The following is a 26465-nucleotide window of genomic DNA, read 5'->3' on the forward strand; positions in this document are numbered from 1 at the left end:
AGTGGAGCAACTTGTTGGCAGTGCTCGAGTGATGGCAAAGCATGTGGCGTAATTTGTGGCCACTGCAACCGATTTATTTTTCGAAGTAGACGTAGGAAAAGGGATTATTAGGCGAAATCCAACACGGAAAAATGGTTCCGCAGGTATGTCGATGGGCTGCATGAGTCCAGAAGGCAGCGCAGAGGGGTGCTTGCGGCATTGGCAGCGGTCGCAAGCAGCACGTAGCAGACCACAGAACGGCACAGGCTGGGCCAGAAAAACTGACGTCGCACACGATCGTAGACACGAGAGACACCAAGGTGACCGGATGTCGGTTCGTTGTGCCGTTGTTCGAGATCACTGGTACGTAGATGGTGGGGTAGCAGAAGAAGTTCGTGATGCACCGTAACAACATGATTGCGCGACATAGCCTCCGCGTCCGTCGCGATATTTTGTTCTTACAACCCAAATTACCCAAATTTTGATACAAGTCAAATTTTGATAAAAGTTAATAGGACATTTAAGAAGCAAACGTTTATTTGTTGTACTTACTTGAACATGTCTGGAATGCAGCTGCTTAGTTGGCCTACTAGAATTTTGGAAGCTTTCGCCGCAATCGCTTCTGTTGAAACTGAATTCTTGTCCGTTATAATAAAAACATGGTTATTCACCAATGGCTTGATGACTTGTGGAGCAAGAGACACAAGAGCTGTAGCCTGGTTCTTCGTTCGTGAACATAAAAACGGGGACGTCCGCAAGCACATCAAATAACCTTCTACAGTGGTTTCAAGTGGTTTGGTAATGGACTTCCTGTGAAACAGCGCCATGCCGAGAAACCACTTGAGATCTTTTAGGGACACCAACTCTTCAGCTGGAAGTGTCGCTCTTTCTCAACTTAAGGCTTCGGCATGCACCGACTCAGCTACAGCGCATACTGTGTCACCAAATGCAACGCCTCACGAGTTTCTCAAAGAGCCGCGTTTGAGCATGTTGGCCTGCTGCCGTGATCACTGGTCGCACAGCTACCGACGTGACGCCACGGCAACAGGGGGTCTTAATTCCGCTTTTTGAGCCTTCTTCTCGTCGCATTCAAGCTCAAAACCACGCTTTTGTATACTTAAATCACAGCGTTCCTTGGTAAGTGTAGGCTTCATGTACGAGGTGTAGGCCGGGAACGCACTGGGCACTGCTCCCTTGTTTGGTTGTCCATTTTGATATTCTCTCTGAAGCCAGCGGTAAAAAAGTGCCCACAAGAAACGACGGAGTAAGCCGATGTTGCGTTGGGTTCCCACTTCTTTCACGAGGTCACCTGAGGCATCGTTGGCGCAACTCGAGCTATAAAAGAATTTGGTGTCCGGTGTCCTTGTTTGTTGCACCTAATGCACACATAGGAACGCATCATTGCCTCATGAGGAACTCTGTACGTACAAAGCACTGAAGCAAATCACACTTTACAACATCTTCCAGCACACATCAACACCATCAAGTAAAAATTTCTTGGCTTATTTTTCGCGAATGAGTGCGCGCCTCAAGCCTGTGCACCTCAGGGACGAATGGGACGAGACACTTCACGCTAGTGTCAGACGGCAGGGTCACGAACGGCAAGCACTGCCAAATGAGAAAGGCAGACAAGAAAGACGGGGATTGCACTGAAGGGGATAATTTGGCAGGTGTAGTACTATAAAAGAGGCGTTGGTTTTTTCATCTGCCGAGCAGGCAACGCTTTGCCGTGCTCTCTAACAGGGAGCGCTTTATATTCGTTGCTATACGCGATTCCGCGGCAGCTCTCTGGGGAACACACAATGCTCACGTTACAAAAAGAACGGCTGCTATGTGTACAAATTAGCGTTTTTTCGATCGTGACATTCTGCCAACAATAGCGGTCTGTGCCGAGATTGTTTCAATTTTCGGTACTTAGGAAACTGTGCCGAGATGGCACCATGCAATATCACGCTGCTGCGCCGCTACTTTGTGACAAGCACTGCTGGTGGAGGCAGTCAAAAATTCCGGCTATCGGCCAGCGCACCGGCGCGCAGCAAGCTAGGAAGCAGGCCTCGACAGTCTCGACGTAGACACCAACCAGACATAGACATAGTTAGACTCGACAGCAGACACCGAACCTTTAGGCATGGCGCGCGTGCACACTGCCACGGGCTCGTGTGGCCTCCAAACTTATGACGGCGACTGCACATATCACGACCTGCGTGAAATGTAAGTTATACAATGACCTTAGCGTGTAAGCACAATATTTATACGTAAATATTTTTACAGCGGCCTGCGGTGGCTCCTCCCCCTTAAGGGGATTTTCGGAGACGCCTCACATAACCTGAATAAAGTTAATTATCTGTCCGTTTCTCAACATCCAGATCCCAGCACTCGAGAAGAAGCGCGCATCCTCTATACCGACAACAAAGTGTGGCGTCACTACAATGGAAAGTTTTGGACATCATAAGTGATCTACACTTCTCACCATTGTCACCAGATGACGGCAGTCTAAAAAGTCACAGAGGCACCGAAGTCTCTTTATGTGCATCGAATATGAAAGAATGCCGTATCTAGCTGTGGCGAGTATATCGCCGTCCATGGAATAGCACCAGGTGGGGTGATCATTTGGTGGCGTGAATATACTTGCCATTGGATGGTAACATCGACGGTCGGCGCACGCTCCTTAATGCACGCACGCGAAAATTTCCGCTCACGGTTAATGCTATTTTCCCGTGTTAGAATACTTCTACGGCGGTGCGCTTTGCTAGAATCATTTTGTGCAATGGCAGGACCACAATTACACAGTTAAAACCAGCTTCATGACTGTGCTATCTGAGTAAACACTGGAGCTGGCAAGCAAGCGTCACCACTTGGCAAAGGCATAGTGAGTTGTTTCTTCTTCATATTTTAGGGGCGAAGCTCCTTAAGGCGACACCCGTTCGTCCCTCGTAGTCGTCGTCGTAGTAGTAGTAGTAGTAGTCGTAGTCCGTAACAAGTCTTACGCTTTGACCTCCAAGGTGGTGCCGGTGAGAGATTTTCCCTGTGCGTTGTTGAACAATAAAAAATTCGCAGCGTGCGCGTTAACTAAAAGCCGAATTCTTCTGTCTCTCATTCCCCATTAGCAGCCATTGGCATGTTCCAGTAGGAAACGTTAGGAGAAGTAGAAGTGTAAGTGTTAGCTAAAAGCCGACTTCTGTCTCTCATTCCCATTAGCAGCCATTGTTTACCTCCAAGGTAGTGCCTGGTGAGATTTCTCCTGTGCGTGATTAAACAATAAAAATTTTGTTCAAAACGCCGTTGATTGATGAAATAAACCAACAAAAGACGCCAGATGTTTTGTAAAAGCAAAACGAAAGAACGCCAGATGTTTCTAAAGCAAAACGAAAAGACGCCAGCTGCTTAACGAAAGACGCCAGATTTTTCTAAAGCAATGGCTTTCTAAACAATGAAAATTCACAGCGCACATGTAAAATTAAAGTGAGCTGCAAGTCGTCATAACTCATCGCACCTTTAGTATAAACGCGCCCGATCTCACGTCGGTGATGATGTACTGGGCAGAATTCACGGAAGATTCACGGTTTACCGATGACCTCCGGAGCTTCGCCCACTCATCATCATTCACTCCGTGGATATGCTGTGATTTTTTTTCATTATTCTTTCTTTCTTTAAGTTTTGCTACCTCGTTTTCTTTGTTTCATCTTTCTTTCCTTATCTCTTTCTATACTGTCCTGTCTCCCCCTTTCCCTCCTCCAAACCCTCACATCCTGCCCATAACCCTGACTTCTCTTTCCCAGCGCTTGCCATGCTATACTGTACATGGTTAAACCTGTCACCTCCTCTTCTTCTCCCATCTCACCGTAACATCAGTCCTCCTACCCTTCACTTCCCTTTACAACCCCCTTGCTAAACCACACAATACAATGCTATGCAATGCTTCACCCTCTGCTCTCCTCCTTTCCGTTCTCCTCACCCTCACATCACTTCTCCAACCCTCACTGGTTGCTCGTCGGTTCGGTCATGTTTTCGCGGAGCTCCGTCGTGGGACCAGCTACTCGTAGCAGCATAAATATCTCTCCTTTTCCCCAGTCATTTTTGTTTATACAGAGTTATTTACCGCGCGCCTGAGCGTTTGTTATTTTATTTTTTCTTGAACCGCGCCCAGTGCGCAGCCCTTCTTAGGGCTTCAAGGCCATCAAATGTAGATCCCCCACAATAGCCTATCTTCTACCCATCTTTTATGATGGCAGACGACCTTCCACCGGGATTTACCCCGTGCTACTCACTGAGTGGTGATTTAAACCACTCGAAAACGTACGAGCTCCTCACGAAAGAGGCTGCCAACCTCGTACGCGAGCAAGCAACTCAGGAGCCATGGCGTCTCAGCCCTCCCCGCATCTCTCCAGTCCGCACCAACCGCACTCGCGCGCGGCAACTAAAAGATGCGGCGAGCTTCCTACGCAAGGACACCACGCCTGTGTCCCGCACACGCACCCGAAAGGCCTCCAGTACTCCGGCCGCCCCGAAGAACGCACCACAGCCAGGCAAAGCCGGGAAGGGTGAGGCGAGCGCCATGACAGCACCCCCACTACCCCTTCATCCCTGTCAGGAAAGTCGGCCCAGCAGACAACCGCGGCCATCTTCTCGCCGCCAGCCTCGTCGCAAACGCACCCAGAGAGTCAGCAACGCTCTCCCCAAAACCCGCTTCTGGAGCCAATAGGCAGCAGCAACCGGGAGGAATGCTGTACACAGCATGACAAGTTCACGTTCGCACCCTCACAGCAGGAGAGCGAGACAAACAGCCGCGGGTCACCCCCGCTACAGACGCCCCCTTCTTGGAAGCACACCGCGCCTCCTCCCGCAGACAGCAGCCCAGAGGAAACCCGCCTGGCCGGTTCGCCTCTTCCCTCCTTTCCCGCAGCCGCTGATGTCACGAGGTCCCCTCAGAAAAAGGCAGCCTCCTCTCTAGGCACAGCCAAGACAGCGGCGGCCACCCTCGTCCCCATCCCAGCCGCCACTGACACCATGGAATCAACTGTAGCAGACGAACAGGTGATCCCTCCTGACGCGGCGGTCAAACAGGCGTCGGAGAGCGCTGGGAAAGGGAAGCAGCCCCCCTCCCAGCACGCCGCTGGAGGAGGCAGCATTCCGAGTTGCGTCATGGGCACGCTGGCTGTAAGCGACGAGGATGATGCGTTCCCCTCGCTTCCCTCCACCGGCGCCCCTCTTGGCACACCCCTCTGCGCTCCGCTTGTACCCGCACCACCACGTGGTCCACCACAAGCGAAAGCGAAACCAAACGGTCCCCCACAGCCTCCGGCCACCAACACGGCTGAGCCACGCCCCTCGCCGAAGAGGGCCCGTCCCACGTCCAGCACCAAAGGCCCTGTGGAAACGGCTCTATTCCGCCCAAGGAGCAGAAGGATGAACTTTCGAACCTCCACACAGGAGGCCATCTCTTCACTCCTTGCCGCGGTGGACGGTGTCGTCCGCGTTCGCGTAAACTTTCGCCGGAACGTTGTGGCCCCTGATGTCCCCATCGGGAGCCCGCTCGAGCCCCTCCTCGCGATCACAGACATCTGTGGTATTAGTGTCCGCGCCAGGAGGGCCTCTAACAACAACACTTGTAGCGGCATCATTTTCGGCGTCGACACAGCTCTCAGGGAGGACGATATACGCAAAACATTGCGTCCGATCTCCCTGTAACAGCGTGTTCGCGCTCAGGGAAGAACCTCATCGTTCGCTTTGAGGGCACCAAAACGCCCGCGGAGGTCTCCCTGCACAAACAGCGCCGAACCGTCAAAGCACGACGCCCGCGACCTGTTGAGTGCGATTCCTGCGGTCGGTACGGACACGTCCAGACCACCTGCACGTTCGACCGGCGCTGTCTTCGCTGTGGGGCAGACCACGAACAGTCGGAATGCGCAGCACCGGTGGCCAAATGCCTTTTTTTGTGGTGGCAAGCACATTGCCACGGAACCTCGCTGCCCTCGCTGGCAAAAGGAGCGGCAGCTCGCAGAGGCTCGCGCTCAGGCCAGGAGAGATACCGCTAGCCAGGCGGCGCAGACACACGGCGCCGCGAAGAGCTCCTCCGAACAGGCCCGTGCTTTCCAGCCAACTAGGCAGGGGCTGCTGTACTCCTCCATCGCTGGAGGCAGCTCAAAAAACGAGCTACCAGCATCCACTCCCGCCGACCCCTCTGCGAGCGCTCAGCGCGATTCGGCGATCGCCGTGCTCGCAGCAGCAGTCAGAACAGCGCTGGAGTTTCTCCCGCCGAACTCTCCTGCCCACTCGCTGTGCGTCGCAGCTCTCGCCACACAACAAGCCCTAAACGAACATGGCTAGGGACACCAGCAATCGTTCCAGGCCGCACATCCTGCAATGGAATTGTCGCTCGCTGCGCCGCCGACACGCCGAACTTGCGGAGCACAAAGCTCTGCATGAATTCGACATTCTCGCCCTGCAGGAGACGCACGCGCGCACCGAGGACCTGACGCTTCAGAACTTCATCGGCTACAGCAGACCGACGACGTGCGCGCTGAGCAACTGCTCTGATGCGCCCTGCACCGACCCCGGTCATTCCCCTGGCTCGCCCCGAACTGCCCTGTATGTGCGCGCCACCCTCGCGCACACCTGCATTCCCTGTGAACGTTTCTGTGATGACGCAGTGGAGTGCCTCGCAGTGACAGTGCGTGTGGGTGGTGTGGACACTTCCGTTGCGAGTGTCTACGTTCGCCCGAACCTCCGTTGTGATTACTCGTTTGTCCCCCGCCTCGCCGCGGCGCTCACAGTTGACTGCATCGTGTGTGGGGACTTCAACGCTCATCACAACAGCTGGGGTTGCGGACTGACTGACCTTCGCGGCCGGTGCCTGTCGGACGCGATCGCCACCACAGGTCTCTCCATTCTGAACACTGGTGAGCCAACGTTTGTGCGCCGCAACACACGCCCCTCCACGATCGATCTGGCACTGGTGTCTCAGTCCTGCTCGTACATCTGGACACGAGCCCCAGACACTGCCGGATCGGACCATTACCCCATCGCCCTCTCGCCCAGCCACCCGAGTCGCGGGGCGAAGTGCATGTACAGTGTCGTGAGGTGGCGTGTTTTTCGTGAACTTTGCGCGAAACCAATGCTCGCCAGTGGCTTTTTCACTCACATAGCGGAGTGCGCGCGTTCAGCCACAACGCGCTGTGTTGTGCCTGCCGGCTCCCCCTGCCCTGACGTGAAGCTGCTGAATTTGCGCGCCGCTCGCCGACGTGCACAGCGCATTGCGACCCGCACGGACCGTGTCGAACATTGGACGGTGCACAATCGCATAGATGCGGTCTGCAGACGACAGGCACGGCGACTCAGGCGCAACAGCTGGTCCGGCGTCTGCTCGTCTCTCAGCGATCCACGTCGCCGTAATCGCGCCTGCCCCATCATGAGAGGACTTCTCAACCCAAGGGCCCCTGTCACCCTGTGCTCGCGATTGCGGTGGCTCGCGGCATCACGGAGCTGGAACTTTCAGAGCTACTAGCAGACGCTTTTACCCCAGCCCTCCCTGCGCCTCCAAGCGTGAGTGCCGGCACTCTCGGAGGCCACCGTCCGACCTTATCGCCCTCTGCGCCGACAGACGCGGCCGTCTCGCAGCAACTCGCTTGCCTGTGCGACGCCGAGTTCACTGAGCACGAACTCGCTCGTGTGCTCAACCGCAGACGTCACCGCAGCGCGCCGGGGCCGGACGGCATAACACACAGCATGCTACGGAACTTCAACGACGACCAGCGCCAACTCTTGCTCGTCGCCTTCAACGAGGTCTTCAACAGCGGCTCCCTCCCGGATACCTGGCGTACAGCTTTGGTCGTGCCGGTTTTGAAGCGCGGGAAGCCACCGCGCAGCCTCGCCTCATACCGGCCGATATCCCTGACATCGGTGCCGGGGAAAACCATGGAGGCAATGGCGCTTCATCGCCTCCAATGAATAGCCACTGCGAGCGGCACCTTCCCTCCACAACAGTGCGGCTTTCGCGCCCTTCGCGCCACGGCTGACGCGATTGCCGCGGTTATTGGCACCCTGGAACAAGCGCTACACGACCGGGAGACAGCCCTGCTACTTCTGCTCGACGTGCAGTCAGCTTTTGACTGTCTCCCCCACACGACGATCATCCAGGCGGTCTGTGCGCTTGGTGTGCAGGGCAAACTCCTGCGCTACATTGAAGCCTTCCTCGCAGACCGCTCACTGACTGTCCGTGTGGGGAAGGCGAACAGTACGCGCCGCCCTGTCACCACCGGAGTGCCACAAGGAAGCGTGCTGAGCCCGTTTCTTTTTAACTTGGCCCTAGCACCGCTCACCGAGTGCCTTCCCAAACAAGATGCTTTCAGTGTGCACGCGGTCACCTACGCGGACGACATCGCCCTGTATGTGCGCGGCCCCACACGATGCCTCGCCAGGGTGCGTAAGTGCCTCCAGAACGCCCTAGAGGCCGTCGCCGGGTTCCTGGACAGCATAGGACTCCGCATCTCGGCCGCCAAAACAGAGGCACTCCTCGTTCACCCGCGTGCCAGTGAACGGCGTACAACCCGCCCCATGACACTCCACGGTGTTCCGCTGCCCTGGAAAACCCACGTCCGCTATCTTGGTATCACCATAGACCATAGACTAAAGTGGAACTTGGAGGTGAGCCGTGTGAGACGTGAAGCACGCCGAGTCGAGGGTGCGGTCCGACGGATTCTCGCGCGAGGAGCCGGATGCCCGGCCTCCTTCGCGATGAACATCTACGAGGCCATGGCAATGTCCAAAGTGCATTACGCGCTTCCTCTGTGCAGCCTTCGCCCCATACAGTGGAGTGCCATCGACGCTGACCATCGCCGAGTTCTCCGCATGTGTCACGAACTCCCGCGCGGTTCGAGAGTGGCTGCCACGCTCGCGGAGACAGGCGCCTGGCGCGGCGTCACTCACAGGAGAACTGCGCGCGCTCTACCACCTCGAGCGCCTCCAACGTGCACCGGATGGGGCCGCCATCCTGTCGCAGTTGCGGGCACTGCCCAACTCGCGTGTCGGAACACTATTCGACACGTTTGACTCTATCGTCGTGGACTCCGCACCCGAGATTCCCCCGTGCCCTCCCCCCCCTCACCAAAGAGTGCCGCTCCCCATCGGCTTCGAGCTCCCAGGCGTGCGCTCGAAGCGCAACACACCGGCCTGTGCTATCGCGCAGGAAGCCGCAGGCAGAATGGACCAGGACCTTGATGGAAGGACACAGTTTTTCACTGATGCCTCCGTGCTTCGGGACCACTCTGCGGCCGCTGCCTGCGCGGCACCACAGCTGGCATTGAAGCGCCAATGCCGGCTCGCCTACCGCGCCTCCTCCACCACGGCTGAGCTGGTAGGAATACACCTTGCTGCCGACCTGATCCGTGAAACGCCGCAAGTCACACGCGCGACAATCTACACCGACTCGAGGTCTGCCCTCCGCCAGCTCGCCAAAGAGGAACGCGCCCCCCCACTCGCACAACGTGTGGCGTGGTCACTCCACAGTCTGCGCGAACACGGATGCGACGTGGCTCTCCAGTGGATACCTTCGCACGTTGGCATCGCAGGGAACGAGGCTGCCGATGACCTGGCAAAGACAGCACACGACCCAGCTGTTCCACTGACAACGTGCGCGGACTCCGTGGACTCAGCGCGCCGAAACCTTTGGCGAGAGCTCGTGCGAAACCACCCCGACCAGCGCACGGCCGCCGGCTCTCCACCACGCATTCTATCGCAAAAAGTGCTGACCAGGAAAGAGCGGTCCCTCCTCCTCGCACTGCGGACAGGTTCCGTCTGGCCTGCTGAGCGCCGGCACCGCCTCCGCGGTGCGCCCTCGCCCCTCTGCAGTGACTGCGGAGAGAGGGAAACCGTGGCGCATCTCTTCCTTTCCTGCTCCTCCCTCTCCACCCACCACGAAGCGCTCGCTCGTGCTTTCAAGCAGCTGGGACTTCCGTCTGCCACTGTAGATGACATTCTGCACCCGGTAGGATCAGCCCATCGCGTGCGCCCTGCCCTGCGCGCGGTCCTCAACTACATCGAAGCCGCGCAACTGTCCGACCGTCTTCTCTGAACCACGCCGACCAAGCCCCCAACAAACGGAACTTCCGTGTTTTTTTTTCCCCAGTCATGTGTTTATCGCGTGTTCCCTTTTTTTTCTTCTTTTTCCTCCTCTGCCCCCAGTGATGTATTTAACTCCCCCAGGCCTCCTCCTCCACTCTAACTCTAACTTCTCCTATACTTTTCTCCCCTTTCCCCCCAGGTGTCGCGGTTGTGGTGTCCTCGCCTGAGAGACAGTTACTGCGTCACTTACCTCCACTATTCACCTAATTTTCCCAAATAAAGAATCTCTTTCTCTCCTTTTTCCACCGCCTTGCTATACTACACTTCCCACGACAATGCTACGCTAGCAGCTGCTAGGCAGGCACCTGTTTTCTGTGGCGCATACCCACTTTACCCTCTCTCTTCCTTCCTTCTCACCCACGCTTCTATTTCCTGCCATCTTGCTTTACTCTACTATCCATGGCTATGCTATGCTAGGAGCTGCTTGGCACATACCCGCTTTTTGTGGCCTTGTAACCCGAACCGGCGAAACGAAAAGCTTAAACTCAGCTGTTAAAAAACACGCATATGTCGTTTTTAAAGAATCGCTTAGAGGAAATTTTCAAGAGAAGCTTGTACTGCCTCCACAGTGCCGGCGGCATTGCAGTTGCTAACGCAAAGAAGCCTGAAATGGCCCTCGAAGGCACGCCGTTCAGGTGTGTATTTATATGGAACGTTTTATTAATTGGTGCTCTCGTGATCCTGGGCTTGTCGACGATCAGTCGTTTCTGATACAAGGATCTGATCATTTGTCGGGGTTATCGAGGCGACTGGTAATTTCATGTTCCCACTTTCATTGCTGCCTGGATATAAATGTATCACCGTCTTTGTTGCCTGAAGGAACTGATGTGCTGAGCTGCTAAGCACGTGCACGACGACCCGACTCCAGACAGGAAGAAAGGAAACAGTTAGGAGACATTGTGGAGACAGCATTGCGCAATGTGACAGAAAGAAAAGAAAGGAAGCAAAATAGTTAGGCGCGCCCATGCCAAGCTTCGCTTGCCCCATTTTTCCTATAAGGCAATGAATTCCGCATATTTAAATGTGGAGCAATTTATGGGGGCCCTGGATATCGTCTTATGTCGTATCTTGGCGCCATGCGGAAATTACCAAAATAGGTCAAAAGAGGGCGATACAGGTTAAATAAACACACAAATTGGCCAAGACAGACCGTCACTGCGTCACTATGAATGTTTCCTTTCCTTTTATGAACGCCGATCAGGTTGTACATTTGCAACACCAGCGCTTGCTTGCCCGTGAACGCCGTCGTCGTCGAAGGACTAATTCGTTTGTCTGAGCACTGCCGCTAAATGAAAAAAGGTGGTCCGAGTCAGCGAAGCAAACGCGGAACGCCATTGAGGGCAGATAGAACATATACGGATGACAGAAGCGGAAGTGAAACGCCAGCTAATGCACGGTGACCCTCAGCTTCAAAATACAAAGACGTACGCCGAGCGCTTGCACATACAGGCTAACGCGCTTCGAATCAGGCAAACACAAGCCAAGCGTCAAAGAGGAAGGCGAGAGGAAGGCAAGAGGAAGGCGTCAAAGAGGAAGGCCTGCTCCGCAGTTTGTCCAATTTACACGGCGCAAATTTTTTAAGATACAGAAAATTGGGAGCGTTTTTAACATTCCATGGTGCTACTAGAGCTGAAAAACTTCTTTGGTTTGGTTTGCAGGTTTGAGAACACATGCGCCTTGGTGTTTTGTTGCCTTGGTGTAGCAAGACCTGGTATTCGAGAATAAACCTTAGTTTGTTGTTAGCGCACGTAGTGGCTGCCCTATGGTCATGTGTCGGTGTCTTCCTTGCGCTTCGGTACCGTCAAGGAGTTTAACTATAGAACATTACTAATAACGTGCGCATTTGAACGACGGGTCCTTGGAAGCGATGAGTCCTTGCAATTCAATACTGCGTTTTAGTACCTGTTACCTTTGGCTTCTGGAGGTGCTTTTGATGTTTTTACCATAGCTAATTAAGATAGGTAGTGTGGAACGGGAGCAAAAACCCAGAGGCAACTTGAACAAGCTTCTTTAATGGTCATGCTCCAAGCCCCGACTGCGTACTATCCCAGCGAGCGCGACCATCCAGCCCGAGTGCGTTCTTCTTCGTCCTTTTCTTTCTGGTATCCGCCAATGCCCCACCATCAACTCCCCCTACGATGACAGGGGCGGGCACGCGTCACAGTGGTGAGTTCGGGCCGTTTGCACCCGGTGACAATGGATGCTGTGTCCGTTGGCAAGGGCTGTCCTCACGGCCCGCTTCCCTTGGCCCCGGCAGTGCACATAGCACTGAGGCGCACGCGAATAACTTCACCGCTGACACCGCCTCGGCGGCGGCTCCGTTAGCGGCATCATTGTCCTTGCCGACGACTCCACGCTTCTTGCAGTGTCGCTCTTGGACTTGCCCGGTTCGTATCCCGGATACTTCCCAGGGCTGCCCTCGTCTTGCCCGTCTTCACCCAGTAGCCTGACACCATAGCCTATCTCTGGTTGCTCGTGTCGTCCACTGCCGGCCGTTTCCTTTGTTATTTGTGGCAGCCGTCCTCGCTGTTAGGCTTGGCCGCATTGACAGCCGTTGCTCGAGATTCGCGCCACGTCGGGCGCCGTCCAGCAGCCCGGGATGAGTGCTGTCTTACCTGGAGGATGCAGCCGAAGCGGTGGCCCTCAGTGTCTTTAGTATATTCACTTCCGTTGCTTTCATTTTCCTCCTCTTCCGTTTCCTTGTCGCTCATCTGGCTGCTTCCTTGTCGCTTCCTCAGCTACCTTGTCGCTCGTCTGACTGGCACATTAAGGACCAACTATTCCTTAATGTGCCAGTCGCCGTTCTCATCTTGCTTCATGGCAAAATTGTGGCTAATGAAATTGATGTCGTCATCATTTTCTTCTCTGGCTAGCCGACTTCCGTCAACGCTTTCGTTCTTCTCCCCACAGCCCGCCTCGTACTCTTCCTTCTGCTCATCTTCCACACCTCCTTTCTTGTATAAGTCTTCCTTTGGGTAAAGTTCCGTGTCTGCAAGCGTGTTGCCGCTGATGCGTTCATCCTGCAAGGTCCCGTCTTCTTTGTCCTCAGCGTCACCGTCAGCCGCTGCTCCCAATTTTTCAGTGCCATCTTCACCACCTCCTGACTTCTCCTCGGCTCCATCCTCCTCAACGCCCTCCCCTTCGACCTCCCGGGACTCCCCGGATTCATCATCACCATGCTGCAACTCTCGGCCCTGCCCATCGCAGTGCTGAGACTAATCGGCCTCTTGTTCGTTGTCCTGGGAGTCTTCTGTCTCGTCCTCAACGATCTCCTCAACCACTTCAGCGTATCCCTCGCCACTCACGCTGTCCGCGCCCTCCTCGTCACCGCACTCCGCGTCATTCCCTTGTGCATTCTTGTCGCACATGTTCTAATTGCCAATAACGCTGTCAGCATTTCCGATGTCCTCCTCGGTATTCTGAGCATTGTCGGCATTCTCATCATCGGCAGGCACTGATTCCCTCTCGGCAGCGCTGTTGTGGTTCTTGTCTTCGGCACCAGTTTGTACCATGGCGCCGGCGTGCGTCGGTGCCCCGTCGGTCGCAGCCCGCTCGTCAGGATCCCCCTGGCCTCCCAGAAAGTGGCGGTTGCTGAGTCAAGCCGCTTGGGTGCCTTGAACACTCGTGCTCACTCGGCACCCAACCGTCCCAGCAGGATCACGTTGTGCACCAGCGTGGGAGGGGATGAAGAAGCCGGAGGCAGCCTCAACAAGCTTTTTGAATGGTCAAGCTTGAGATCCCGATAGCCCGCCGCCCTGGCGGGCACGAGTGCGCCATGCTCGAGTGCGCTTTTCGTTCTCATATTTAGGAGCTTGCTCCTTATGCTTAGGGCTTGGCCATCGCCGTAGCCGCTACTTGGCGTAACGCAGGTAAAGGATAACCATCTCAGAGCACGCTCGCTTGAAAGGGAAGCCTTCTTCCTCTTGTTCTTCGAGCGCCTTGATGATGATATTAACGCAGGCCAAACCACATATAGCATAGCCAACTGTAGCATGCTGCGCTCGCTTCACTCCCGCGTGTGCTCTAGTTTGATAGGAGACAGCTAGAGGGCCACAACTGCGCGTTTCCTCCCTCTTTCGACAGTCGCCAGTCAGTGCGCTTCGATACTAATAACATGAACGAAGAAGGCGAGGCGTCGGAGCGGAGGGCTCGCAAGGCAGCAGCAGCGAGGGCTCGCCGTCAAGAACCTGCCGTGAGAGCTAGCGAGGCCGCTGCGACGTCAGCGTCGTGCGGACCCCAGCGTCGTGCGGACACCGGAACCCTTCGGCCCGTGAAGCCGAAGCAGCGGGCTTCACGAAGCGGCGGCAAGACAATCTCGTAGAGGTACGGTCGCGGGATGCAGCGGCCAAGCGCCGGAAGCGGTCGCTTCTGATGTTGGTGGTGCCGACGCGCGTTTCAAGCGCGATTTCCTCGACCACACGTTCGGCCACAGCTGCAAGGTCTGCGACCGCTTGTGGTTCGACAAAAATTGACCACAATCGCTACTATAACAACGCGTCACGTCTTTAAATGACAGTAGAAGAATTGTACGGAGCATTCACGGTTTACCCGATTATCTCGGAGCAAGCTCCTCTAACATCATTCACTTCGTGAATATGGTAGTGATTTTTTTTTTCCTGGCAACCGCCAGTGCCCCCAGGACAGAAAGACAGACAGACCGACAAACAGACAGACAGACAGACAGACAGACAGACAGACAGACAGACAGACAGATAGATAGATAGATAGATAGATAGATAGATAGATAGATAGATAGATAGATAGATAGATAGATAGATAGATAGATAGATAGAAACTGTCAAAATACATTTGTTTCCCAAATAAGTGCTGCGCATTTATAAACTCAGGAGGCATAGAAAACCCTGACTATAGCTGCTTCCCACAATCACAAGGATTCTTATCGAGGCAAATATTTGTAAGGTGTTTTATCGATGTGCGCAATCATTGCCTAATTGTACTAGTTGCTGCATCCACAGCACTAACACTCGGTCTTCGCATTTCATTATCTTGCTTACCTGACTGTCTGTCTGTCTGTCTGTCCTGGGGGTACTGGCGGTTGATCAGCGCCCTTAACATGAAGCACCTGTGCTCTTTTAGCAACTTGCGAGTAATTTTACTCCGCTTTTCTTGGACCAGTTATAAGGAAGCTGATGTCATGATATATTAACTCCTGTCGCTCTTCTCATCTAGCGAGTCCACGGCCCGAACACTTGTGCCTTTCTTGCTGCACAAGTCGGGACCTGCTTTTACAGGCAAAGAAACATCGATCTGCCCTCAGCTGTCAGGATATCAACATGCGTGCCTTTTGGCTCCGTTAGACCGAGCTACTAACCAGCGTTTTTGTCATACTGTAGTTATATTGCGTGCCCATATACATTCGCTTGGTTTAATCTCGAAGCCAACGACAGCCATTTTAGGAGGAATTCGAAACGTTAAATAAACTTGTATTGTTCAGTAAACGCAATAGATCTACGTAAAATAGTGAATGTGCAAATTTGTCTATCTTTCGGAATGCACGCTATGTGTGGATTACGGGAAGAGGTACTTCTATCCTGAGTATTGCGACAAAAGGCACGCTGAGTTGTGTGGAGAAAGCGTCTCGCTGTTCGACAAGAGCTGCGATGACGCTGAAATAAATTTATTGCTATATACACTTCAGAGAACGAGATATTTACGGAAGAAAACTGGAAGTGATGAGAGCGAGAAATTGTTGCTTGAAGAAGGACAGCACGTAACACTTGTTTAAGAAACACATCATAATAAAGGACTTATTTGTCATGTTATGTTGCTTTGACAATTCACTACTGATTTTCTCTGCATGCGTAAGTATTAAGTATGACGCTGGCTTCGTCATTTTCCGACTTCGATTGCTGCAGTCGCATACACTATTAAGTGTGTGTAGAGAACAAACTCGCACGATATCTTGACCCGGAACTGACTGCAGTATGAGCTTTGCGTATTTGCAAGGAATGATGTAACGAATTCTGACAGAAAACGGGAGCTTTAAACGTAATTTATTTAAATTTTGCAACGAAATTTGTTTGACTCTTCAACAGTGAGCATCAGCTATCAACTTACCCAAGCATAATTCCACGCGCGCTTCTTTGCTATATTTGTGTAACTGGTCCCTTGCACATGTGATCGCTGTCTTGCGCGGGCCGCGCCAGAATGTCTGGGAACATTCCATATTGTAGTTGATAATTTTGTCAAGATGGCTCACATGACGCGAATAGTCAACATTATAGCCAAGCTGAGGAGATTATAGCGAGAGTACCAATGCGCAGAAGATAGATAGATAGATAGATAGATAGATAGATAGATAGATAGATAGATAGATAGATAGATAGATAGATAGATAGAAGCTGTAAAAGTCCATTTCATCATCATCGTCATCATCAGCCTGTCTACGCCCACTGCAGGGCAAAGGCCTCTCCCATGTTCCGCCAATCAACCCGGTCCTGTGTTTTCTGCTGCCACGTTATACCTACAAACTTCTTAATCTCATCTACCCACCTAATTTTCTGTCTCCCCCTCAAGCGTTTGCCATCTCTTGGAATCCTGTTAGTTACCCTTAATGACCACGGTTATCCTGCCGACGTGCTACGTGCCCGGCCCATATCAATTTCATCTTGATTTCAACTATGATTTCAACTTCTTGATTTCAACTTGATTTTATCTAAGGACAAAAGCAATATTCTGAAAAATGCGTCCAAGCTGAAAGAACTGGCAACCCCGCGAGTGTGGATTGAGGACGATTTTTCACCTCGTGTGCAACTAATTAGAAAAACGCTTCGTGATTTCGCGCGTGCGAAAGGATAGAAAAATGAGAAGTATAAGTTGCAGTTTGACAAGCTTATAATGGGCAACGATATTTTCACCGTCGATTCCTCCAGCAATAAAGTGGTCCCCATCCCGAGACAAGACGCTCCCGCGAATTATGATTGAAGCGCCATTGCAACCGAAAATAAAAAAACTATCTAATATTATAGCTAATTTTAGAAGTATTTTTCGAAAACAACATCACCTTTGTGCGTTTGTCGAATCCTGCTCGGCAGACATCATAGTGGCAACTGAAACATGGCTGACGAGTGACGTGTGTAACCATGAATTGTCTTTTACTAAAAATTTTATCCTGTTTCGAAAGGACAGAACGGAAACACGAGGAGGTGGTGTTATGATTGCAGTAAAAAAAGAACTTCAAGCGCGTCTACTTGAAACGGGTTCCTGTATTGAAATTTTGTGGGTGTTGGTCCAGCTTTCATGTGTAACTTGGGCCGTTGGGGTTTGTTACCGTCCGCCTGACTCAAAAGGAACCTTCGTTAATTGCCTAAACGAATCATTGAGCCTCGTATATGACAGATTTCCTGGCTCTCCTGTGATTCTCGCGGGCGACTTTAACTATCCTGGAATAAACTGGCGGACGGGCACAGCCGATAGCGGCGCAAGGAAAGCTGAATGTAAGGACTTTATTGACGTGATTTCGTCCTACGGTTTAAGCCAAATAGTTTCTATGCCAACACGGGGGGATGCTATCTTGGATCTTGTGCTTACCACCGAACCGTCAAACATGTCTGTTAATGTGTTAGACTGCATCAGTGACCATAATGTCATCCATTGTGAATTCGAGCTAACGCGTAAAGAAAGCGTGCATGAAAAGAAAACAATTTATGATTACGCACGTGCAGATGCTGAAATGATCTGTTGCGAACTCTCGTCCTTTTGCGTAGAATTTTTCAACGGCATGCAGCATCGCGACAGCTATGAAAACTGGATGATCGTCTGTCACAAGCTAATCGAACTCAAAGAAAAATAGATTCCAAAAATACAGATATCTGTGTCTACAGGGAGCGCTTGGTTTACCTCCCACGTGAAGCGATGCATTAACAAGAAGAAGCGCTTTTATTCAAGAGCTAAGACCTTGCAATCTGATGATGCCTGGAAGGCTTATCGCGAACAATCGCAGTTATGCAAAACCGAAATTGAGGCAGCAAAAGACAAATTTTTCAACCATGACATCTCCAACATGTTAACTGAGAACAGAAAAAAATTCTGGAAAGTAATAAACCCCAAGCCGTCGTCTTCATGTTTCATATCGATAATGCAAGGCAACGAGTTCCTCCCGCCTTCTGAAGTCGCTACTGCGTTCAATTCCTTCTTTTGTTCTGTTTTTTCTTGTGAGCTTCCTATTACCGACAACATTCACCTCAGCTCCGTTACCTCCATCATGGATGAAATCGTAATCACTGAAAAGGGAATCGAGGCTGCTATTGATCGTCTTTCTAGCAGCTATGCTCCTGGTCCAGATGGTGTTTGTCCTAAACTGCTAAAGTTAACTAAACCTGTTATTTCTCCCATTTTTGCATGCCTTTTCCAACAATCGATTCAGTCAGGATGCGTTCCTGACGGATGGAAAGTTTCTAAAATAGTGCCAATCTTTAAATCCGGAGACCCGTCATCTGTCACCAACTACAGACCAATCTCACAGACCAGTATACCATGTAAATTATTAGAGCATATCATATCATCAGCAATTATGGAGTACCTAACAAAGCACAACAGTCTTTTCAGCAACCAGCACGGCTTTCAACAAGGTCGCTCCTGCGAGACGCCGTTATTCGAGATGGTCTCTGACATTTACGAAGCTGTTAATGACTCATCGCAAATAGATGCCATATTTATCGACTTCGCCAAAGCGTTCGATAAGGTAGCTCATAACCGTTTATTACTTAAGCTTCGCTATTTTAATATACATAGTCAGGTTGTGAATTGGATAAGGAATTTCTTAACCAACAGGTACCAATTTGCAACTGCCAATGAATTTTCTTGCTCAAGATCACTGGTCAAATCGGGGTGCCTCAGGGCTCTGTATTGGGGCATATTTTATTCCTCTTGTACGTAAATGACATCAGCAATAACATTTCATCTACAGTTCGATTATTCGCAGACGACTGCGCAATTTATAGACGAATAACTACCAGCTCTGATAGTGACGCTTTGCAATATGACCTTGCGGAAATTGCAGGATTGGTGTGAACAGTGCCAAATGGAGATAAATACTTCGAAAACTAAGGCTGTAGCCTTCACTAGAGCGTCTAATCCTAAGCTTACTCATTATTTGATAAGTGACACAGTCATTGCGCGTGCGCATACAATAAAATACTTGGGAGTTCATTTATCTTCTAAAGTTTCATGGAGTGACCACATCGAAGCAATCTGTAGCAGTGCATGGAAAACCCTTGCCTTTATCAGGCGTAACGTTTACTTGGCGAACAAGTTTACTAAATTATTGGCATATGCGACGTTGGTTCGCGCAAAACTAGAATATGCATCTTTTATTTGGAACCCGCACCAGTCTTATCTCATCAACAAACTCGAAGCAATTCAAAATAAAGCAACCGCTTCATTATCAAAGATTATTCACGAACATCAAGCATAACTAACGTAAAAAAATCTCTGAATCTAAGCACCCTAGAAAATAGAAGAATCATAGCAATTCTATCTGATTTCCACAGACTTTATCACTCATCATCTTCGTTCCGCGCATGCCACATCACGGCCGCCCATGGATCACCCCTTTAACGTACAACCCGTTTTTGCTCGAATAAACTTCTTAAGTAAACCCCCCTCTTTCTCGCAATATATCACTGGAACAAGCTACCTGCCGACGTCGTTTCTTCTCAAAACCATGAAGATTTCATGAATAAACTTAAAAGTTATTTTAATGAAAGTTAATATTGTTCTTGTGCATATCTGTTTTGTTGTACTTGTTATCGTTGTTCTTTGTACGCGGAATTTCAATGAACGGGCATTATCCTTTCTTTGCATCCTTTTCTTGTTTTGAACACTGCGAAAATTTTCCTTACAGTTTTTGTTGTCCTGTTCTTTCCTTTTTTTTCTTTTTGTAGCACTTTCTTTATTTTCTCCGCGTAGCATCCCTGTTTTGTTAAGTAATAGTATCTCTACATATAGTATAGCGTATGTGCATATTTATATTTATTTGTATCAATCGTTTATATTTGTTATTCAATTTGTACACTGTACTTGTAAAAGCTTTATTGTGTTATAACTCCCCTATGTAATGCCTACCCAGGCCTTTAGGGTACTTGAATAAAAAAAACTATGATGTCCTTAACCCCCGTTTGTTTCCTGAACCACTCTGCTCTCTTCCTGACTCTTAAGGTTACACCTATCATTTTCCTTTCCATCGCTCGCTGCGTCGTCCTCAATTTAACTTGAACCCTCTTTGTAAGTCTCCAGGTTTCTGCTCCGTAGGTAAGTACCGGTAAGATGCAGCTGTTATATGCCTTCCTCTTAAGGGATAGTGGTAGATTACCATTCATGATTTGATAATGCTTGCCGAATGAGCCCCATCCCATCCTTATTCTTCCAGTTATTTCACTCTTATGGTACGGCTCCGCGGTTACTACCTGTCCTAAGTAGACGTACTCCTTTACAACTTCCAGTGTCTCGCCACCTATCGCAAAGCGCTGTTTTCTGCCAAAATTGTTCCACATTACTTTAGTTTTATCCATATTTTCAGACCTACTCTTCTACTTTCCGTATCCAGTTCAGTAATCATGAGCTGTAATTCGTCTCCCGCGTTGCTCATCAATGCAATGTCATCAGCGAATCGCAGGTTACTGAGATACTCTCCATTAACTCTTATCCCTAATTCTTCCCAATCTAGGGCCCTGAAAACCTCCTGTAAACACGCGGTCAATAACATTGGAGAGATCGTGTCTCTCTGCCGTACGCCCTTCTTTATTGAGATTCTGTTGCTTTCTTTATGGAGGACTATAGTGGCTGTGGATCCGCTGTAGATTTCTTACATTATGTTTATATAGGCTTCGTCGATGCCCTGATTCCGCAGTGCCTGCATGACTGCTGATGTCGCCACCGAATCAAATGCCTTCTCGTAATCTATGAAGGCTATGTATAGGGGTTGGTTGTATTCCGCGCATTTCTCTATCACCTGATCGATAGTATGAATATGGTCTATTGTTGAAAAGCCTGTACGAAATCCTGTCTGGTCCCTTGGTTGATTGAACTCTAACGTCGTATTAATTCTGTTAGCAATTACTTTTGTAAATAGCTTGTAGACAACGGACCGTAAGCTTATGGGCCTGTAATTTTTCAGGTCCTTGACGTCACCTTTCTTATGGATCAAGATGATGTTGGCATTCTTGCATGATTCTGGTATCCTCCCCGTTGAGATACACTGCGTATACAGGGTGGCCAGTTTTTCTAACATAATCTCTCCACCGTCTTTCAGAAGGTCTGATGTTACCTGTCCATTTCATTTGCCAATAAATGATTGGCAACTGCGGCAAGTTCCACGCCGTCAGACCGCCTGTTAGCTGTAAGCACGCAAGTGTATCTAGTTGGCTAACGAGATCACGTGGTGTTATAAATCTGACGATAGATTTGAAATGCGCACTTGCACTTGATTGGCCAAAGTGATATCACGTGATCGATCGGCTAAGGGAATAGCGCTTCAGCGAATGCCCCGAGTCACGTGATTTGACACCGGTGGATTCTGAATCCTCCCAAGTGTGCGCTGCCAGTTATTTACATGAACCTCTTACGGGCCGCAGAGCCTTTCCTTGGTTTATAGAAATTGTCTCGAAAAAATGCGAATTGATTTTCTGTTGTTTTTTTATCGAAATGAGGTTTATGCCCCTACTTAATTTTGAGAAAATATTTAAATGAATCGCCCATAGCAAGTGTTCTGGTTTTTAGTTCTGTTCTACCACAGAGGCAGGCATTCTGCTGCACGCCCACATGACAGCTCTGCGGTATTTAATCAACTCGGACGATCAAGCACAGACAGTTCTTGTAATACGCGGTAGTCAAAGTGGCCTGTTCTGAGTGTAAAAGGACAGACTGGTGGGCTAGTTGCTATTGCATAACTCTGAATAGTAGCGCAAAAAATTCACACAGACGACGACAGAGCAAGACGGGACACAGCGCTAAACTAACAACTCAGTGTTTATTGCAGGTGATTGCATCCCAACCCTTTAATCCCCTTACTCCTTTCCCACCTTATCCCAACAACGGTCGTCCTTTTCTTTTAAAAAAAGGTCACGTTCATTCAAATGTCTTACAATGAAAGGTACAGTGCATGCATATGCTCGCATAAATTCATGTTCTGCAAGCCTGGGCTTATAGCCCAGTAGGTATGCCAGTTGCCTTCGAACCGTGAGGGCCCGAGTTCAACGCAACCTCGCGAGAGAAACTTATTTTGCTTATTTCTTTTACAGCGAAAGCTGTTATGAGGTCATTTCACCGGCCGTTTTTGGCGCTGTAGTTGTCCGCCGCCGCCGCCGCCGGTGTCCGTAACCAGTATCGTTTGAAATAAGAAAAAAACGAAATAAAAAAAATCCAGGATGGAACGAGGTTGGAACCTGGGCCCTCTGCGTGGGATCCCAGTATTCAACCTCTGAGCCATTTCGGTGCTTGAAATTGCTATGCAAAAAGGTCCTATACAGACTTCATGTCGGGAAGGAACCACATTAGCATATGCAATATAGCGTGGTAGAGAGTAAAATAAGCACCAAGCGTCGCGCAACGCGTCGCACAACGCGAATTCTGTAACCAGGCGTCACACAATGCTAATTGCGCAATGAGTAGGTTGTTGAATGCTTCCAACCAATTACAAAGGACTCTGCCATAATTCTTCATCGTTGTCAGGCACAGCATCAACAAAGTGCGCATAATGTCTTACATGCGTTTAGCAGGTACCACGGCTCTTCGTAGAATGACGAAAAATGGCCCAGTGCCTGCTGCCCTACTTCTCAAACATTACAATGATTTATAGCGTAGTGGTGTCCTCGCAAGTGCACTTGTAGTGGTTGCCAAGGAAGCCCATAAGCGTATGATTCATTTCCTCGGGGTCTCAGATAAATTACAGTGATTTAGAGCGTAGTGGGTTTCTCGCAAGTGCACTTGTATTGGTTGCCAAGGAAGCCCATAAGCGGATGTTCCATTTCCTCGGGGTCTGAGTAAAATTACAATGATTTAGAGCGTAGTGGGTTCCTCGCAAGTGCACTTGTATTGGTTGCCAATGAAGCCCATCAGGGCATGACCCATTTCCTCGGGGTCTCAGTAAAATTACGATGATTTAGAGCGTAGTGGGTTCCTCGCAAGTGCATTTGTATTGGTTTCCAAAGAATCCCGTAAGCGCATGATCCATTTACTTGGGGTCTCAGTAAAGTTCTTCACCCCACCCCGTCTCTCTCCCACGGCAACGTATGTTATACAGCATGACGGGAGAGGGAAATAGCGAACCGGCGTCACCCAATGCAAATTACATAACTGGTGGGCCGTTTAAAGCTTCCAACCCATTACAAAGGGCTGAGCCTTAAATCATCATCGTCATCAGTCGTCGCGTCAACAAAGTGCACATAATGCCTTACAGACGTGTAGCTGGTGCCTCGCTTCTCCGCAGAATGACGAATAATGGCTTAGTGGGTGCTTCCCAGCTTCACAATAATTGTGATTTATGGCGTAGTGGGTACCTTTCTAGCGTACCTGTATTGTAGCCCCAAGAAAGCTTACAACGGGCTCTAGAAACGCCGCTCTTCCAGGTTTTTCTGTGACTGTGTTGCGGTTTCAGCGCAGGCCTGGCGTATATTCACTCTCCCCCTGGTCACCTGACCAGCGTGACGCCTACTTCAACTATGACGACGGCAAAGGTAGAATAAAACAGCTGCACTGTAAAAAGCCTCGCAGAAGCTGTTTTGCTTAAGCACAAGTAGTCTTATGGACGTAAATTTTCATGAGTGGTTGCATCAATGGGAGCAGCCGTCCGCTTAGCTGTGCTATACTCGGTTACAGCCCGGTTACAGTGAAGGCTGCAGCACGGCTACAGTGAAGGTTACAGCACGGCTACAGTGAAGGTTATACTCGGTTACAGTGTAGGCTACGGAGGTGGGGCTTCCGTACATCCGTGTTACACAGCAAGCATAGTATGATAGCTTGCAGTTAATTTGAATTTTGCTCGCTCGCACATTTGACGCGTTTAGCAAAACCTGCACAAAAAATGTCAATGGGAGAGATACATATCTATTGTTAAGTGTACATTTCAGCGTCATGTTACGCGTATATTTTTCTTGGAGAACTAAACAGCGAGCTTGTGGCCGCACACTGACCCACACACTTCTCGAACGTCACGCTTTCTTCGTGGAACAGGCGTGCAGAAAACGTGGTGCTTTCTAGGAAATGGAAAGAAAAAGAATACATTCTTGTAAAGTTAACAATAATTGTTAGCAGTATTAATTTCAGCGAGGCAAAGGAGAAAATTATCAATAAACTTGTGTTCCATTTCTTGGCGCGCTATCAGGCAGGCGTTTCGGTTCTGTAGTTTCCACAGTACTGCCAAGAGCAGTTCCCGAGTATAGCTCCTGCACCTACAGCACTAACGCTTGCTTTTCTAAGTGCGCACCTTGTAGCGATCGTCGCCCAAACAATTATATATATATATATCTCTCTCCCGAGAGTCAGTTACCCAAACTCATTACCTAGATGCAGCTGTATATTTTTTCGGCAACTTACGGGTAACTTTCGCCCTGCTTTAGGTGGACTAGTTCTCATGGTTTTGCAGCCTTTCTATATTAACTCCAGTCGACCTACTTTTGTAGAGAAACAAAAACCCCAACACTTGTGCCTTTCTCGCCGCACTAGACGAGACCTCTTTTTACTTGTATGTAAACACCAGTCTACATTCTGCTGGCAAGCTGTCAGGATGCGTATTTCTCGCCTGTGCTAAACCGAGCTCCTAGCGACCATTTTGATCGTATTGAACTTAAATACCGTGCATAGACATTCCGTTTAGCAGTTATAGCTTTTGTCCGTGCATTTAAATGTGGAAATCAACAGCCATTTTACAGGGAATTCAAAAGGCTCAATAAAGCTTGGTTGTGTGTATAAAACGAAGAAATCTACAACAGAGCTGTACTTGTCTACTTTTTTCCAGAATGCACGCTGTGGGTGGCTTACGAGAACAGGTACTCCTATCCCGAATGTCGCGACGGCATGAACGCAGACTTGTGCGGAGAAAGCGTCTCGCTGTCCGACAAGGGACTCTGCAATGACACTGAAACTGACTGATGGCTCCATACAGTCCAGAAAACTAGGTATTTATAAAAGCGAGCTGGAAGTGATGATAGAGAAAAGGCATGCTTTGAAGAAGGACGGTATTTAAGATTTATATATGAAGCTTATGGCAATCAACAACATGTGCAGAATTTGACTCTATCTGTTGCAATGATGATCTACCCCTGATTTCTTCGTTTTTACACTCTGAGGGCTGCAGTCGCAGATTCTGCTAGCAATGCACTGTTAAGGTAATAAAAACTATATGGTCCGCTTTTGTACTACAGTTTTTTTATACTTTAGCTTATTACCAGTTGTACAGAAGAAATTACGAATCTCCATTAGTCACGCTTCAATTCAGTGATATTTATTATATCTATATAACGAAAGCAAAAACGCTAGAGCCGACGAGACATCGGCAGTAACGAACAAATATTTCGTTCACGCAATGCTCAAAACTCGAGAGGATGCGTAAGAAACAAAAGAAACATTTAAAAAAAAACAATTCACTTCATTTTTTAAAATGTGGTTGTGTATTGCCCCATCCCTTAAATATTTCTTCTAGTTCTGGTGTTTTACCTTCAATAAACTCGATACTGACACGCGCACTTGCTTTTCTGTCAGATGGTTGTGACGGGGAAGAATGCGGAAGTCAGACCTGTAATGACTGGAAACTGGATGCAGTGACGGGGCCCGTCACTTTAACAACAGCCCTGCAATCATGGGGCTGCCGTTATCGTACACGTTAGGGGGTCGAGCGACATGTTGTGTGCGCGAAACTGTCACGGAATGACGACTGACGCCTAAAAAATACGCTGCAAAGCCACCTGAGCCGTATGTAGTTATTTCTTAAAATTCCACTATCACGATGCGAAAGCTGAAATGAAATGTTGTGCTCGTGCGTCGTGCATATCTGATGCATGGCGTTACATGAAGTTCTGTGTAAGGGAACAAGTAATGATGTGCTTTATTTATTTAGTGGTTTCGTCAAAGTGTATGACAGTGTTGTGCTTATCATTATGGTTTGTCAAAGTTTACTGCAATGTAATCGAAATTCCTGCGCCTTTGCTGCTGTATTCGCCAATACTAGGCCAAAGACCCGCTCAAGCCATCCTTGAATGGCGTTTCACTTAGCCTCCATCCCCCATCACATGTAACAAAGAAATATATCAAATCAATGAACCAATTTTTTTGTGCGCAGATGTAGTGCGGGCGGGCCACTCAAGCCTAAAAATTCTTCTTCGCCATACGGTTCAGCCACAGAATTAGTGTAA

General features: G+C 49.7%; 1 protein-coding gene across 1 annotated transcript in view; it reads left to right on the forward strand.

Moving 5' to 3' along the window:
* The window catches only part of LOC119395835 (uncharacterized), an 88730-nt gene extending 63505 nt beyond the window's left edge, over positions 1-25225 (forward strand). Inside the window, exon 5 of the mRNA XM_037662845.2 lies at positions 25073-25225. Within this exon, the coding sequence (XP_037518773.1) occupies positions 25073-25206 (134 nt within the window). The 3' untranslated portion in view covers positions 25207-25225. The remainder of the gene's footprint in view (positions 1-25072) is intronic.
* Positions 25226-26465: the final 1240 nt, after the last annotated feature.

The sequence above is a fragment of the Rhipicephalus sanguineus genome, chromosome 6, assembly GCF_013339695.2.
Source record: "Rhipicephalus sanguineus isolate Rsan-2018 chromosome 6, BIME_Rsan_1.4, whole genome shotgun sequence".
Lineage (NCBI taxonomy): Eukaryota > Metazoa > Arthropoda > Arachnida > Ixodida > Ixodidae > Rhipicephalus > Rhipicephalus sanguineus.